General features: G+C 43.2%; 2 protein-coding genes across 3 annotated transcripts; both read left to right on the top strand.

Annotated features, from left to right (window-relative positions):
* Positions 1–478: 478 nt before the first annotated feature.
* LOC136938560 (uncharacterized) lies at positions 479–14034 on the top strand. Its single transcript, XM_067231712.1, has 15 exons — positions 479–516; positions 2187–2277; positions 2442–2552; positions 3240–3350; positions 3509–3619; positions 4307–4417; positions 4576–4686; positions 5654–6140; positions 7274–7315; positions 7531–7592; positions 10327–10437; positions 10882–10992; positions 11157–11267; positions 11681–12167; positions 12931–14034. Exons 2-15 carry the CDS (start codon positions 2231–2233, stop codon positions 14032–14034), a joined length of 3117 nt encoding a protein of 1038 aa, XP_067087813.1. The 5' UTR covers positions 479–516; positions 2187–2230.
* A 22-nt stretch (positions 14035–14056) lies between these two features.
* LOC136940963 (histone acetyltransferase p300-like) lies at positions 14057–16609 on the top strand. Of its 2 annotated transcripts, XM_067233310.1 has the most exons (3): positions 14057–14190; positions 14473–14590; positions 14766–16609. In XM_067233310.1, exons 1-3 carry the CDS (start codon positions 14096–14098, stop codon positions 14835–14837), a joined length of 285 nt encoding a protein of 94 aa, XP_067089411.1. In that variant the 5' UTR covers positions 14057–14095; the 3' UTR covers positions 14838–16609. The 2 variants fall into 2 exon arrangements, with proteins under 2 accessions (XP_067089411.1, XP_067089410.1); XM_067233309.1 differs by having other exon boundaries at positions 14473–16609.
* The last annotated feature ends 1428 nt before the right edge of the window (positions 16610–18037 follow it).

Genomic DNA, 18037 nt, shown 5'->3' with positions numbered 1-18037 from the left:
TTCTCTCATAGCCTACTCAGGGTTTTACATCCATGTGTTGAATTCACTCACATCTTCGTAAAGGGGGGTGGGGCTCAGGGATTAATTTGAAATGATAGTGTATAGCCTAATTGAAACCAATCCTTCAATTCCAAATATGTAAACATTGCCTGACTATTATATGAATAACTGAGATAATAGATATTGCCTAAATGTTATGTGACTTTTGAATAGATTACTAGAGATCCTTGGTAGCGTTGTTAAAACTGTAAAGTATACCTTACCAGATGAACCCGACAACTTCAGTTATTAATGCATGTATTTACGTGGTATAAATGGTGTGTAGGCAACTAATACCTGCTAAAGGAATGCCTAGTGTCGCTGTGCCTTTGTGCTGTTTGTATTTATAATACAGGGCTCTCAAGTGATCACGCATTGGCCGTGAGATTCATGCATTTCAACACTTTCTTGAATAAGTTTACTTTCACTTTCACCTCGTTGATACCTGCTGAATGGCGGAGCTTACAAAACCACTCGGTGAGCAATCTAAACAATAGGCCCACTATTTTAAATCTGAGAAATATTTTGTAAACTGGCACGTTTATAAACTAGCTAGGCTACTGTTTTGACCATAATAATCATTCCCGATTAAAACAAATGAGTTTTAAGGATTTTGTGTTTAGAAGTTATCTACACATAACCGACGTTCTTCTCTTCTATTCACGTAACAAAAAATTACGATGTGAGACAGTTGGTAATCCTTCACTTTTTGGGGGGAGGGGGGGGAGGCATTGAACTCGGGGAGACCGGGGTTGGATGTCAAAGGGGTTGGTTGTCACAGAGCTCATTACAGCCACGTAGGGGGCGCTGTGTAAAATGGGTCTCATCAAGTGTGTGTGCCCTCTTTGTCTGAGCTCATTCATGTTGTCAGTTTGGAAATAGAGCTAGCATTCGTGGCACAAATTTCAATGGGTAACAGAAGAGGAGCCCGTCTACATGTAGTACATGTAGATTCAACACAATGTTATGGGTGAGCGAGTTGACTGTCGCAAGATGGCCGCCACGTGCGGACGTTCTAGACTCCGCCGTAAGACATCTAGTGTTTATATATATATCTATGCTTCTCTCTATATTAGACCTCCATTCATTACATTAGTCTTTTACATAAAAAAAAGCCTTAATATTTCTATGCCTGCCTCTTTCTGTGGATAAATAAACATCCAATTAAACACAATAGGATTTAAACACATATTGCAGAAACTGTATAGATTAACACATTACATATTGTGTTAAGAACATCTGTAATAGTTTGGTATCTAGTTTAAGAAAAAAAGTATTTCTTGTTGCACATCGCATTGGCATTGACAGTGACAAACAACCCCACCTCCTGTGACAACCAACCCTTTACTTTCTCAGAGTGTATTTTGTGGCTTATGATGACTTCATGTTAAAACGTGTTATGCTGATAAAAGTGACCTTAAGCTTTGGACCAATAATGACATTTGTCTTATTAGAGAGACGAGTGCACAGTACCCCGTGATAAAAATTGGTGGCACACGCAAAGATTCCTGGAATTATAGATAGGTGCCCCACAATGATGTCGGTGACACACACACAGATTTCTGGAATTATAGATAGATAGTGCAGTGCCTGTGATGCAACTGGAACAAGTTCTTCAGAGATGACAGAGAATTTCAATTGTGATCTGAGAAATATAGGTACCACAGACACTGAGAAGAACTGTTACGAGTTGCATCACAGGCACTGCACTATCTATCTATTATTATTATTATTATTCTAAAAATGTGTGTGTGTCACTGACATCATCGCAGGCACTGTGCCCTATCTATAATTCCAGGAATCTGTGTGTGTGTGCCACCAACTTTATCACCGCCACTGTGCACTGTCTATAGTTGAACTAACCAGCATTTGTGTGTTTCACTGACATCTTAATCACCGACTGCATCACTGGCACTGTGCACTAGTTACATAAATGCTTCAACTTTGATCCATCTCCAACAGTATTGGTTTAACCCATATCTCTCATTGAAGTGACGTTTGGATGTTTGTGGACTTTCTCAGCAAATAAATTATATCATAATCAATTACATATCAAAATAAGAAATCTATAAAATGTGTGTCAATGGCACGATGCATTTCAAAAACAACATGGATCTAATGTGTTTTTATATCTTCAATCAAACAAGCGAGTCTCCTGCTTCCGTCTGTCTAACTGTGAAGATTGAGATCTATGGATACACCCTTACAGTTCACAGGAGGGCCTCTTCCTGATCTGAGGTGAGGATATTAAAACCCTAATTCTAATATCAATAGTCAGGATAGGTTTCACCATGAGTGGACCAGTATGATATGATTCCGAAGATTTCTTTCTTATGTGTATCAAAGGCATCATGCATTTCAAATACAAGATGTAATGGATGTAATATCTTGCTATTTCTTAGAGTGAAACAAGAGAGAATGGAGTCTCCGGCTCCCAGCTGTCTGTCTGTGAAGAGTGAGATGTCTATGGATACACCCTTACAGTTCACAGGAGGAACTCTTCCTGATCTGAGGTGAAGTAGCCCGTCCAACCATCACATTCAGTCTGAATGCCGTCCAATCATTTGTGATGGCCCAACCTTAACCCTTGTGCTGCCTTCGGGTCACATGACCCAAAGGTTCATAACGAACCATCGTTGTGTTTACCCAATTTTACCCAATACAAAAACAAATAAAAATAATTTTCTTTTAACCATTCCAATGTGGGGGGTCTGAGACAGCCCGACAGTTAAAAGAAAATGCTTCACTTTGTTTTTGTATGAGGTAAATTTGTCGCAATACGACGGTGGGTCACAATGACTGATGGGTCAGAATGACCCGAAGATAACACAAGGGTTAATGTTTGGCCGTGTTTATTACAGTCCTGCAATGCCCACAGATATCGGATTGATTTCATTTTACCGTCAACCCATTAAATTTATTGTTTGTTATCAGGGTGTGAAGTTTATTTCAGCAAATATGACAAAAGTGCTTCTAAACAACATTCACTATCCTGCCCTGCCTTTATACAGCTCACACAGGCTGAGGTTTAGGAACCACAGACCTCAACCAGCTGGTTGTGTTCCACACGGACAGAGCTGTGCTTTAAGCACACCCTGCAATGCCCTGGTCATTGGCCACCGGCTCGTCTAGCTGGAATCATGGTTGCGCCCATAGAATCATACATGCTGTAACAGTACATTAACTACTTTATTTCTCAGGGTCCTAAAGAGGAGAATGGAGTCTCCTGCTCCCAGCTGTCTGTCTGTGAAGAGTGAGATGTCTATGGATCCACCCTTACAGTTCACAGGAGGGCCTCTTCCTGATCTGAGGTGAGGATATTAAAACCCTAATATCAATAGTCAGGATAGGTTTCACCATGAGTGGACCAGTATGATATGATTCCGAAGATTTCTTTCGTATGTGTATCAAAGGCATCATGCATTTCAAATACAAGATGTAATGGATGTAATATCTTGCTATTTCTTAGAGTGAAACAAGAGAGAATGGAGTCTCCTGCTCCCAGCTGTCTGTCTGTGAAGAGTGAGATGTCTATGGATACACCCTTACAGTTCACAGGAGGAACTCTTCCTGATCTGAGGTGAAGTAGCCCGTCCAACCATCACATTCAGTCTGAATGCCGTCCAATCATTTGTGATGGCCCAACCTTAACCCTTGTGCTGCCTTCGGGTCACATGACCCAAAGGTTCATAACGAACCATCGTTGTGTTTACCCAATTTTACCCAATACAAAAACAAATAAAAATAATTTTCTTTTAACCATTCCAATGTGGGGGGTCTGAGACAGCCCGACAGTTAAAAGAAAATGCTTCACTTTGTTTTTGTATGAGGTAAATTTGTCGCAATACGACGGTGGGTCACAATGACTGATGGGTCAGAATGACCCGAAGATAACACAAGGGTTAATGTTTGGCCGTGTTTATTACAGTCCTGCAATGCCCACAGATATCGGATTGATTTCATTTTACCGTCAACCCATTAAATTTATTGTTTGTTATCAGGGTGTGAAGTTTATTTCAGCAAATATGACAAAAGTGCTTCTAAACAACATTCACTATCCTGCCCTGCCTTTATACAGCTCACACAGGCTGAGGTTTAGGAACCACAGACCTCAACCAGCTGGTTGTGTTCCACACGGACAGAGCTGTGCTTTAAGCACACCCTGCAATGCCCTGGTCATTGGCCACCGGCTCGTCTAGCTGGAATCATGGTTGCGCCCATAGAATCATACATGCTGTAACAGTACATTAACTACTTTATTTCTCAGGGTCCTAAAGAGGAGAATGGAGTCTCCTGCTCCCAGCTGTCTGTCTGTGAAGAGTGAGATGTCTATGGATCCACCCTTACAGTTCACAGGAGGGCCTCTTCCTGATCTGAGGTGAGGATATTAAAACCCTAATATCAATAGTCAGGATAGGTTTCACCATGAGTGGACCAGTATGATATGATTCCGAAGATTTCTTTCTTATGTGTATGAAAGGCATTATGCATTTCAAATACAAGATGTAATGGATGTAATATCTTGCTATTTCTTAGAGTGAAACAAGAGAGAATGGAGCCTCCTGCTCCCAGCTGTCTGTCTGTGAAGAGTGAGATGTCTATGGATACACCCTTAAAGTTCAGAGATGGCTCACTGTATGATATCAGGTAAGAACATTTAGACAAATTATGAATCATTAGGAAATGTTTCAACATCATCAGTGGAGACTGTGATACAATTCCCAAGAAATCTAAATCCAAACATTATTATTGCAAAAATTAGTAAACAGTTTTTATTTTTTTATTTAGAAAATGCATGAGAGGTCTTTCTATTGTAATAGCACCTTAACTAGGATTATGGATTATTATTTTATCAATCCTTTTTCTTTGGTTATCAGAACCAGGACGGATGTTATACTCTTAACAGACCATAGCCAGCCATATTTCTCTGTCATATATGTACAGTATATATATATATATATATATTTATAATTTTCCCACCCTTAAAACTCAGTAAATGTTTGCATTACAAAGACAGTTGGTGTCTTTGTAATGACACTTTGTCGGTGTCAAAATGTTCGTCTTGGTCCCGATTGCGTTGCTTGTATCCACGCAAATGTTACTGTTTAGGCATAATTTACGTTTTTGTGACAAAAAGTGAAGCTAACGGTAGCTAACTAGCTAGCCAAAGTCAGAAATGTCAGGACATCAGGGCATCTCACGACGCATGCGTTCAAAACAAGGCCTGTACAATCAATAGCATGAACCACTGTGAAGCATGAACCACACAAATGAGGTGTCACATTAAAGAGTTTTCTTAACCTCTTGCTTGTGCGGTTTGTTGCTCTTCCTCTAGGGAAGACCTCTCTCTTATCCTACCTTCCTCTTATCAACCAAAGTAGGAAAATAACTTAAGGTAGACTACCTCAGACTTGTTTTACACCTACCAGTCTAACATTAAATATCTCGAACGTAGGCTAAACCAAACAGCTCAGTAAACAGCTCAGTAAACAACAGAAGACTATGAGCAGCTCGGGCAGCCGCAAGCACACCTCACAATTTCCCTCAATTGTACCCTCTTTAGTATACTGTATAATCTGTCTACACACCGTTTTCTTTCTCCTCCTGATTTAAGTGCCAGTCTGCTGACTGAGGACCAGTTCCGATGTTCCGTGTGTTCTGAGGCTCTGAGGGAGCCGGTCTCCATCCCCTGTGGCCACAGTTACTGCAGACAGTGCATCAGTACCTACTGGGCCCAGCCCAGCCTAGAGGGATACTATGTGTGCCCTGAGTGCAGTAAGAGATTCTGCACCCTGCCTGAGCTCTCCATTAACACAGCCTTGGCCAGGGTGCTCCAGGCTTTCCAGCAGTCAGGTTACAGCCCTGCCCTCCCTGCCCAGACCTACGCAAGGGCGGGGGATGTACCCTGTGATCTCTGCCCTGGGCCCAAGCACAGAGCCGTCAAGTCCTGCCTGACCTGTAGCGCCTCCTACTGTGAGGGTCACGTCAGACAGCACTACACGGTCCCAGCACTGCAGAGACACCTCCTGGCAGAGGTCAGGGGAGACCAGACACACACAGACCAGCCGGACAGAACCATGAAGATGGAGGACCTCAAAGAGGTAATTAACTTAAGATATTGCATTCAATGTAATAAGGGAAGAATATTTCAATTTTACATACGCTATATAGTGTGTATGGATACATGCTTCATGAACTTCTCGTTCCAAAATCATGGAAATCATCATACCAAAAATGTTTGTTGAGTTTTGTGTGGAAGAACTTGACTGGCCTGCACATAGCCCTGACTTCAACCCTACCAAGCAACATTAATATGAATTATTCTGCCTTCTGCGAGCCAAGCGTAATGGCTAAACATCTATGCCCAAGCTCACTAAGGCTTTTGTCGCTGAATGTAAGCAAGTTGTTCAGCTATTGGAAATCCTTCCCAGAAGAGTGGAGGACTGGGGCGTCGTTAGACCCTTTTTACTAGGGCACGTGCCCCAGTATAAATCTGCTGTGCCCCAGTAAAATCAAAAGTTAGAGTTTTAACAATTTACTTTATTAGTCAGTGCATTCATTTAGATTGATAATCCCAGAAAAATAAACTCAGTATCCCCATCAACGCTTGTAAAATCAAAGCAGTTTAATCGAAAGCACAAACCGATGACCGCAGAAATCCATGTCAGCGCTCTCTTCTGAGCTTGCCAAATAGCCAATGCAGCACGTACACAGGAGTCCAGGTGTCGGACTCGGCACACAAGTCAGAATAGAGGTAGGCTAAGAAAACATTACAAAACTAAAGAAAGTTTCTAAATGAAAGGCCTACCGATCATCTTATTTTGACTTAAACATCAAAACAATATAACATTAAGCTCAAAAAACAGTATTTGCCCTCAAATAAATGCGAAAAAAATGTGCATGCTCACATTAACTATTGATGTACCTGCCAAAGCTGATATCAAACATTTGTCCCGGAATTGTTGTATAGTGGGTTAAGCAAGGGGAGTTTCTATAGCCTAGTAGTGCATTGTGCGCAGCAAGCTTGGAAGAAAAAAAGGGACATGAATAGTAGAGCTTTATGTCTAACAACGCCCCTGGTGGAGGCAGTTAATTGCCTACGATTAACAACCTTGATTTTGCAATGAGATGTCCGATGAACAGGTTTATTAATACTGAGCAGATGTCCACATACTTTTGCCCATATAGTCTAATTATTGTGTCCAACTAACTGTTGTGTGTAATCATTGTAAAGGAGGAGACTATGGAAGTAGAGACTGAAGAGGAAACAGAGAAGGTTAGTAAAAAGAGGAAGAGTGATATTAAAGAGAGGGGGGGAGGCAATTAGAGCGTAGACAGTGTTTACTGTACATTAACATTACATTTGCAATTACCTGACTAACTGCATTACACAGACAGTTGTATCTGCATCAATCTTCCCAATGGTAGTAATAATTACTTGTGTGTGGTACTTTGGTTGAATCTTGATGTTTCCTTATATTATTTTAACAGGCCAAAAGCTTTTCAACATGTACCCAACTTTGGAAAATTGAGTCAGAGAGAGAATGTAGCAGGTGAGTCTGAGTGAAACAGAGCCAGATAGAGAACTAAACAACTAGTAAGACTATAAGACTAAGTACCTATATCTTGAAAAATAAAAGTGAGGCTACATATGTCCTCCTCCCAGTTGTCTGTCTGCAGTAAGATAACGTGTTACACTTAGTTTGACTTTGTGTGTAAAAGTGTGAAAAACAACAAAAACATCATTTTATTTTGTGAAATAAGCCACTTTATTAGGTACCCATTTTCAGTACTCTTTCCATCACTGGTATTAACAGTAACCTAATAAGGCCATACCAATGGAATTACAGTTATTTGAGTCTATGGGTTAAATCAAAGCAAGAATGGTCAAAGTAAGGTTAAAATGAAATAGATATTTAATAACATTGCAAATGAATGAAATCAATTACAAGGCAAACATGTTACAAAGTGAAGGTTTTAACTCTTACCTACTCTACCATGATTATTGTAAATCAGAGAGAGAGAGAGAGAGAGAGAGAGAGAGAGTTAGAGGTAAGCAAGGAGAAGGAGTAGGACAAGTCAGAGAGCCATCCAGTAGAGACTTCGTCCAGCAACTCCTGATTTTAGCTTATGAGAGGTGGGGGCAGGTTTACACCCAGCCTTACATTGAAGAGGATGATCCTCCTCTTCCTCCCCTGAGGAGCCTCCACTGGTGCATATCTTTCACTTCCCATTCATTTTCAATGGATATCACGTGACAGGCCCCGCAAGGCATTTGAGATAGCTGTCAACGCAGGTCAGGCAAACAGGTCAACTAGCGAGAGAAGCAAATCCTATTCTGTGTTTATTAACATTTACATTTAGTCATTTAGCAGACGCTCTTATACAGAGCGACTTACAGTAAGTACAGGGACATTGCCCAGGACTTGGGCAAGTGCCTTGCCCAAGGACACAACGTCATTTGGCACGGCTGGGAATCGAACTGGTAACCTTCAGATTACTAGCCTGACTCCCTCACCACTCAGCCATCTGACTCCCCCTGACTCTGACTCCTTATTAAGGCATTTGTGGATGAGCATCATCAGTATGTTGCCATTCAAAACTAAACTAGCAAGCATAACACAGCTAGCACCACAAGGCAGGTCTGAAGGGGGGACAGAGAGAAGAGAGCAGGATTAGAGAATGCAAACGATCAACTAACAAGAACATCTCGCCAGTGTCTTGTGCCAATGCCGCAAGTGTCACGGAACATCTCCCCATCTCCTGTTGTAGTGAGACGTTAAAAGTAGCCTATGGGTTGCATTCTGTTTATGTTTTTTAAAGAAAAGTTCATAGCCTGTTTTCATTGTAAAACGGCAGTTATGTGACAGTCAACAAAAATGCAGCAAGACGCCCCATGCAACTGCCAACACTGCTGCAAATGCGGACGTGTGGTAAAGGCCTATTGGATGATTGGTAGCGTTCTGATTTGCTAGTCAATAATCATTGTTCTGATAAGCTAACATTTTGGCCCTGTTTTGATAAGTTTCGCACCATAGACTGTTAGTAAAGATGGACGACGTGTCAGCTTCCCAAAAGTGAAGCCAAAACATCTCAATCTCCCCTAGTTGGCTGGCTGCAGTAAAGGTCATAAGTCCCGCCCCCTTCATGTTAGGGGATGGGACCAGAGCCATATAAAATATTTTATATGTTATATTTATATTTATATGGCTCTGGATGGGACATAAGCCAAACAAAAAAATCTAAGTGCACGTCACATTTTTTTTCTCCCAAAGATGGTTTCTGTCATTTACGGTAGTTTTTTATCATGCTGATATCTGTTCTTTAATTTGTTATTTGACTATATAAAAAGGGGGTGAGACATCATGATTGACAGCTGTGATTGACAGCTGCTCTGCTTGGAGTTTGTGTGTACAAAATATTTTTGACTGCCGCTTTTTTACAGATGCAAAACCTTTTTACGGATGCAAAAGTTTTCTACAGATGCAAGACGTTTTTACAGATGTAAAATATTATTGTCCCAAATTTGACTCAAAATCTTTGCCCACAGAACTGCCACTCACTGGATATTTTCTCTTTTTCGGACCATTCTCTGTAAACCCTAATGATGGTTGTGCGTGAAAATCCCAGTAGATCAGCAGTTTCTGAAATACTCAGACCAGCCCCCGTCTGGCACCAACAACAATGCCACGTTCGCAGTCACTTAAATCCCCTTTCTTCCCCATTCTGATGCTCAGTTTGAACTTCAGCAGATAATCTTGACCATCTCTAAATGCATTGAGTTGCTGCAGTTGCTGATTTGATATTTACCTTAACGAGCAGTTCAACAGCTATACCTAATAAGGTGGCTGGTGAGTGTATTGATATACTATAGTAAGTTAAACGGTGCTATGTTGTGGTTAGGTGTACTACGGTATATATATATATATTTTTTGGTGCTATAGTCCATATGATGCATCCTGAGTTTTGTAAATCATTGAATGCAAGTTATCATTGTTTCAATCCAACCTTTGATGTTTACGTTAATTAATTCAAGGTAATAGGTTACATATGGCACACAGGTCTATACTATTAGATAAATACTTCAATTGTGATCCATCTCCAACTGTTTTTGTTTAACCTATATCTGTCATTGAAGTGGTAAATTCTTAGCAAAGAAATTATATTACAATAAATTATCAAAATATGAAATATATAAACAATTAAGATGTATTTATTATGTTTGTCAAAGGCACAATGCATTTCAAATGCAAGATGTAATGGATGTAATATCTTGCTATTTCTTAGAGTGAAACAAGAGAGAATGGACTCTCCTGCTCCCAGCTGTCTGTCTGTGAAGAGTGAGATGTCTATGGATACACCCTTACAGTTCACAGGAGGAACTCTTCCTGATCTGAGGTGAAGTAGCCCGTCCAACCATCACATTCAGTCTGAATGCCGTCCATTCATTTGTGATGGCCCGACCTTAATGATTGGCCGTGTTTATTACAGTCCTGCAATGCCCACAGATATCGGGATTGATTTCATTTTACCGTCAACCCATTAGATGTATTGTTTGTTATCAGGATGTGAAGTTTATTTCAGCAAATATGACAAAAGTGCTCAACAACATTCACTATCCTGCCCTGCCTTTATACAGCTCACACATGCTGAGGTTTAGGAACCACAGACCTCAACCAGCTGGTTGTGTTCCACACGGACAGAGCTGTGCTTTAAGCACACCATGCAATGCCCTGGTCATTGGCCACCGGCTCGTCTAGCTGGAATCATGGTTGCACCCATAGAATCATACATGCTGTAACAGTACATGTAACAGAACAGTACAACTACTTTATTTCTCAGGGTCCTAAAGAGGAGAATGGAGTCTCCTGCTCCCAGCTGTCTGTCTGTGAAGAGTGAGATGTCTATGGATACACCCTTACAGTTCACAGGAGGGCCTCTTCCTGATCTGAGGTGAGGATATTAAAACCCTAATTCCAATATCAATAGTCAGGATAGGTTTCACCATGAGTGGACCAGTATGATATGATTCTGAAGATTTCTTTCTTATGTGTATCAAAGGCATCATGCATTTCAAATACAAGATGTAATGGATGTAATATCTTGCTATTTCTTAGAGTGAAACAAGAGAGAATGGAGTCTCCTGCTCCCAGCTGTCTGTCTGTGAAGAGTGAGATGTCTATGGATCCACCCTTACAGTTCAGAGATGGCTCACTGTATGATATCAGGTGAGAACATTGAGACAGATTCCTACCGAGCGGGAATCGGGCTAGTAATCAGAAGGTTGCTGGTTCGATTCCCAGCCGTGCAAAAATGACGTTGTGTCCTTGGGCAAGGCACTTCACCCTACTTGCCTCGGGGGAATGTCCCTGTACTTACTGTAAGTCGCTCTGGATAAGAGCGTCTGCTAAATGACTAAATGTAAATGTAGATTATGAATATTGAATCACTGTGATACAATTCCCAAGAAATCAAAATCCAAACTTAATCATTTGCAAATAGAGTATACTCTCAATTTTTTTTTTTTTAGGAAATGCAGGAGATGTCTTACTAATGTAAAAGCACCTTAACAGACCATAGCATGGCATATGATACTGTATAATCTATCTACACACCATTTTCTTTCTCCTCCTGATTTAAGTGCCAGTTTGCTGACTGAGGACCAGTTCCGATGTTCCGTGTGTTCTGAGGCTCTGATGGAGCCGGTCTCCATCCCCTGTGGCCACAGTTACTGCAGACAGTGCATCAGTACCTACTGGGCCCAGCCCAGCCTAGAGGGATACTATGTGTGCCCTGAGTGCAGTAAGAGATTCTGCACCCTGCCTGAGCTCTCCATTAACACAGCCTTGGCCAGGGTGCTCCAGGCTTTCCAGCAGGCAGGTTACAGCCCTGCCCTCCCTGCCCAGACCTACGCAGGGGCGGGGGATGTACCCTGTGATCTCTGCCCTGGGCCCAAGCACAGAGCCGTCAAGTCCTGCCTGACCTGTAGCGCCTCCTACTGTGAGGGTCACGTCAGACAGCACTACACGGTCCCAGCACTGCAGAGACACCTCCTGGCAGAGGTCAGGGGAGACCAGACACACACAGACCAGCCGGATAGAACCATGAAGATGGAGGACCTCAAAGAGGTAATGGTTTTACCTACTGCACATCTTAAACTGTATAGACATGTATCGTCATTATTATCATTGTTGTTACAACACCTGTGAAGTATATTGTGCTTCATGAACCTCTCATTCCAAAATTATGTAAACCATCATCATGAAGAAGTCTAGTTTTTTAAAGATATATTTTAGCCTTTTATGGCGGTATTGGACAGAGACAGGAAAAATATAGGGGAGAGTGAGACATGCAGAAATATCCTGAGCTGGAATCGAACTTGGGCTACTGGCTGTGGGCCTCAGCCCATATGGTACATGCCCTACCCAGTGAGCTACCAGGGCGCCCCACACAGAAGAAGTTGAGGGAGTTTGGTGTGGAAGAACCTCACCATGAACCTTTATATTCTAACGCCACCTGCGAGCCAAGCTTCATTGCCCAACATCAGTGCCAGACTTCACTGATGCTGAATGTAAGCTGATCATGCATCACTGTTCCAATATCTATTGGAAAGCGTTCGTAGAAGAGTGGAGGCAGTTGTAGCAGCAACAGGGGCACCAACTCCATGTTAAAGCCCATGGTTATGAATGACATGTTTGAAGAGCAGAGGCACATATACAGAGCAGGTGTCTCATACTTTTGAGCATAGAGTGTATTTGTGTCCAACTAACAGGTTGACATAACATTGTTGGATAGTTATATTTATATGGTTTCAGATTTGATCTGTGTCCAGTAATATACATAAATACTAACCCCCCTCCTTCCCTGTGTGGCACCTTTTACAACACAAAGGGCCATGAGCACAAGATGGAGGAGGGTCTGGACGACGAGAGCAACAGCCAGGCCGCCGCTGCCACCCAGAGCCCTGGAGACTCGCGCCGCCTCAGCATCCAGCGCTGCATCCAGTCCCTGGTCCACGCCTGCCAGTGCCGCAACGCCAACTGCTCGCTGCCGTCCTGCCAGAAGATGAAGCGCGTGGTGCAGCACACCAAGGGCTGCAAGCGCAAGACCAGCGGAGGCTGCCCCATCTGCAAGCAGCTGATCGCCCTGTGCTGCTACCACGCCAAGCACTGCCAGGAGAACAAGTGCCCTGTGCCCTTCTGCCTCAACATCAAGCACAAGCTGAGGCAGCAGCAGCTGCAGCACCGCCTCCAGCAGGCCCAGATGCTGAGGAGGAGGATTGCCAGCATGCAGAGGGTAGGCCAGCCGGCCGGGGGAGGAGGCCCCGTGGGAGGGCTGCCCTCCCCGGGGAACAACGGTACCACAGCCCCCAGCACCCCCACCTCGGTGGGGACCCAGCCCCCGACGCCCCAGACCCCTACACAGCCCAGCAGTCTACCTCCAGGCCCACAGCCAGGGATGGGCCCCAGCCCCGGGGCCGGGCCCCAACAAGGACAGCTCCAGCAGGGGCAGCAAGGTGGAGGCATGCCCCCCCAGCACCACATGCACCACCAGTTCCAGCAGCAGATGCAACAGGGCGGAGGAGGTATGATGAGCTCTCCACAGCAGCAGCAACAGCAGCAGATGATGCCCCAGGTCCAACAGCAGCAAAACCAGAACCAGGCCCCCAACCCTCAGCAGCTGCAGCACCCCAACAGCCTGCCCCCCTACGCCAACAGACCCCCAGGGTCCTCTCCTCTCCACCCCCAGTCCCAGGGCAAGCCTGGGCTGGGCCCAGCCACCCCTCCGCAGCAGCAGCCCCAGGCCACCCAGCAGCAGCCCACCCCAGGCCAGGTCTCCATGCCTGGGCAGCAACAGCAGCCCCAGTCCGGCCCACCTCCGGCAGCCGTGGAAATCGCCATGAAGATCCAACAGGTGGCAGACGCCCAGAGGAAGATGGCACTGCAGAGGCAGGCGGCCCAGGCTGCGGGTATGATGGTTCTACAATTTATTTGATGTTTTAACTTCATCAGGTATGTGTACCTGGCCATTCATTTGTCTATTTTGTCTGTGCTCCATGCCCACGGCAACGCCTCCCTCAGCAGCGGGCATGAGGAAGTCCTGGCATGAGGACATCAGCCAGGACCTGCGCAACCACCTCGTCCATAAGCTGTGAGTCCGCCCTCACTGCACCAGACACGCATCGTTTCTGAATGAAAAAACACACGCGCACAGTCTGCACAAACATGAACGGTGAACATGTCAATGCAATTCCATAACAGTGTTGACCTACAGCAGTTCTGTCTCGCGCGTTGCCTCACAGACAGAATACTAAGTAAAGGCGTTGTCTACAAGATAACTGTTATTGTCAGACTGACAAGACACCCCCCCATGCACCACTGCAGTGATTAACCTATGTGTCTCTCTGTGTTTGTGCGTGTGTTGGGTGAGCAGTGTGCAGGCCATCTTCCCCACCCCGGACCCGGCTGCGCTGAAGGACCGGCGCATGGAGAACCTGGCGGCCTACGCCAGGAAGGTGGAGAGAAACATGTACGAGTCAGCCAACAGCACGGTAGGAGCACCTGCGCGCACACACACCCACAGGCACACTCAATCACTGAATGAGTCTGCCAACAGCAGGTTAGCATTAGACACACACAGGTAGAGTGATAACATTGAATTTGAGTTGAAGATCCTCCCTAATGCATATCTCCTCTCTCTGTCTACGGAGTACTACCACCTGTTAGCCGAGAAGATCTATAAGATCCAGAAGGAGCTGGAGGAGAAGAGGAGGACGCGGCTGCAGAAGCAGGACATGAGTTGATCAGACCCAGCTTGGATGTTTGATCATTTCCTGATGATTATCTGTTTGAGTGTTACCGTTATTCTGCACAAAACGGATCATTCATTTGAACACTTTTCTCAGCCCTTATATTGTTCATGACACATCATGGACATGCTCTCAGTTTGGAACAAGTTCTTTATGTTGCACTTAGTTTTCCCATTTGTCAATGGGAGTTTTTTTACATAACATCGGTGACACTGAGCATATTTCCAAGGCAACCGTCTGTCGTGCTGTCAGAAATGTGACTCTTGCACTGAAACATTTTCTTCACCACAGTTTTGTGGTGTTTCCAAGTCACAAGACACATCAAAGAAGAATTCCATAGAAGATTCCACAGTTGCCAGTATAAGCAATAATTAATCCAATTTGTATGAAGATTTAAGACTTCTAATAAGTACATTTGATATATTTTAGGATTTCCAGGTGTAATTGGCTGCATAGATGGCACTTAAATTCCTATCACAGCTCCATCAGTAAATGAAGGAGATTATATGAATAGGAAGTGTTGGGATGATGTCGTCACGATGGCCGGAAAGATGGACGACATTTTAAAAGGGTTGACTTGGTTTATTAGAGTGAGCTCGGATCAAACCAGTCCAGGAAAAGTGGTCACATGAGGGAGGCCATGAGTTACAGAAAGCCTTATATACAATAGAGTACACTAGTTCAAATATAGTTTCCATGGAATATGTCCTCACTGCGCACAGCATGTGGTCAGCATATGAGTATTCTTGAAAGGTCATACCTGACAGAACTCATCAGTGTGTTGCCCAATACTCTCTACTCTCTGGCTCCTGCCTGTCTCTAGCAAGAGGCCCGGACCAGTAAATGTAGCACCTAAATAGTAGCATTAGCTTTCCAAATTAAAGACACTTCACAATACAGCAACTGCAGCTAATTATTGTTCTGCACTGTGAAGATCATATGTGATGCAGCCCACATTATCAGCAACATGGAAGTGTCCTGTCTGTGCATGATGCGTGAATATTTTGTAAGTGTACATTGAAAACTAGAATTGCCTGTGGTGAGTTTGTACATCTATATCCTATTATAATGAGGGGTGGGGGCAGGGGGACACCCAGCCTTACACTACAGTCAGTCAATTCTTATTAACGGTGAACACGTCAGCCAACAGCACCCAAAGAGCTTTTGAATCAAAGTGCGCAATTCCATAGCAGTGTTGACCTACAGCGCTGCTGTCTGCGAGTTGCCTCACTTGTGAGTGTACACTGACCGCTAGATTTGCTCTTGGTGAATTTCTATATATATATCCTATTATAATGTATATTTTGTTTCCTCCTATTGCAACTGTATCCTCGTATTATCATGGGAGATTTTGATGGTTACCTGCTTGGTGACAGAGGGTACTGTGGAGGATTTCCTGTGTACTTACGTTATTCACCAATCAATAGAACTTTCCCTAATCAATAGAACTAGTCATTGGATACTAGTTAATATGTTTGCTACTAACAAGTGTAGATTGTGTCTATGTGTCAGGTTGAATAGATGTTCGGCGTCAGGAGAAAGTACTGGGTAAACATCCCTTGTGATGACTACAAGGAGAGCTCCAACTATGATCCCTCTCTGCCCTGAGAGTGGTCAATAGCGGGAGCTGTGAATTTCTTTCTCTTTGATTGTTGTAACACCCTTACTGCCTAACTGTCACTATCTATGTTTACATTCTTGTGCCCTATAAAAGATGGTCCTCCAGCCTTCAGAGCTGAGAGAGATATGATTGAGACCTAAGCCTGGTGATGTGTTGTCATTTATTGTCAGATTTATAGTTTTCTCTCCCAATATGCATATTGACAGTACTTATAAAAATCCAGAACTCAGCTGAATTTAGTCACTCCGTTAATGAAGGACAAAACACTTCAGTGCTCCAGTCAACTGCAGAGCATGAGCCAGGCATGATAATTGGGATGTTCATGGCCCGATTCCAGTGTCTTTGTAGGCTCAAGGTCACCCCTGAAAGGCCATGTGACATATACCAATAGAATTACAGACTATACGGGTTAAATCAGAGCAAGAACGGTCAAAAGTAATGTTAAATTAAATAACATTGCAAATGAATGAAATCAATTACAAGGCAAACATGTTACAAAATTAAGGTTAACTCTCGATTAGGACAAGCCAGAGCTGAGGAGAAGGTCTCAGGAGATGAAGAATACAGAGAATAATGCTTCACAATTCTCTTTATACCCAAGAACAATCAATCACACCACATATTGACCCTTACTTATCAACATATGACTAGCAATGCTACAGTAAGTTACACAATGTGAGAGCCATCAAGTAGAAACTCTGTCCAGCAGCTCCAGATTTTAGCATATGAATGGTGGGGGCAAGGTGACACCCAGCCTTACACTACAGTCAGTCAATTATTATGTCTTCACCTTACAGAGTGTAATACTATCATAAACAACTTTCAGTGAAAAGGTGTTACATTGTCTAAGCTATGTCAGTACATAAAAGTTGCAAACTTGTTCGTTGCAAACTTATCCTGCAGTCTGACTTGGCATGACACTGACAGTGCACATGGGTTAGATGTAGTTTATCTCACAGTGAAGGGTCGTTGGTTCCTAATCCATTTCACAAGTAGATTGATTGAATCCTATTTTACAACAATACAATGTACAATATTTGTCTAAGTTTAACAGTCTAACAGAATCTGCCTAAATCAACTGTGCATGTATGCTAGTCAGAATCTTTGGCTAGTACAATTTGATCCAGATAAACAGTAATAAACTGGTGTGTGCAAAATTGTACCGTTGCATCAAGTCAAAATAGTATGAGTTGTGTTCAGTTTTCAGTAAAGGTATGCTGCTGGCTGCACCAAACCCTGCGGTTGGCAGGTTACATTCCTGAGTGTGTGACACCATAGGACCTGCTCTACTGGTTTAGGGAAGATCTGTAGGATCTAAAACAGACTTTCTACAAAAAGTCATGTCAAGTAAGTCATTAGGCACTATTTCAGAAACACAGACAAAACAAAAAACCTCTGGAGACTTCCAAAGGTGACGAAAGTCCAGGTGAGATTATATACATTGTAGCATAATCCAAAACATAGACAATGACTTTTCCACAATCTTAACATAGTCACTACTGTTACTGTACACAGTATGTATTGTTACAAAAATGACTAGTGTGATAGTACTGAACATGGTGATTATT

The sequence above is a fragment of the Osmerus mordax genome, chromosome 3, assembly GCF_038355195.1.
Source record: "Osmerus mordax isolate fOsmMor3 chromosome 3, fOsmMor3.pri, whole genome shotgun sequence".
NCBI classification, from domain to species: domain Eukaryota; kingdom Metazoa; phylum Chordata; class Actinopteri; order Osmeriformes; family Osmeridae; genus Osmerus; species Osmerus mordax.
The sequence above is the reverse complement of the archived record's forward strand: the minus strand, read 5'-3'. Positions and strand labels throughout refer to the sequence as shown.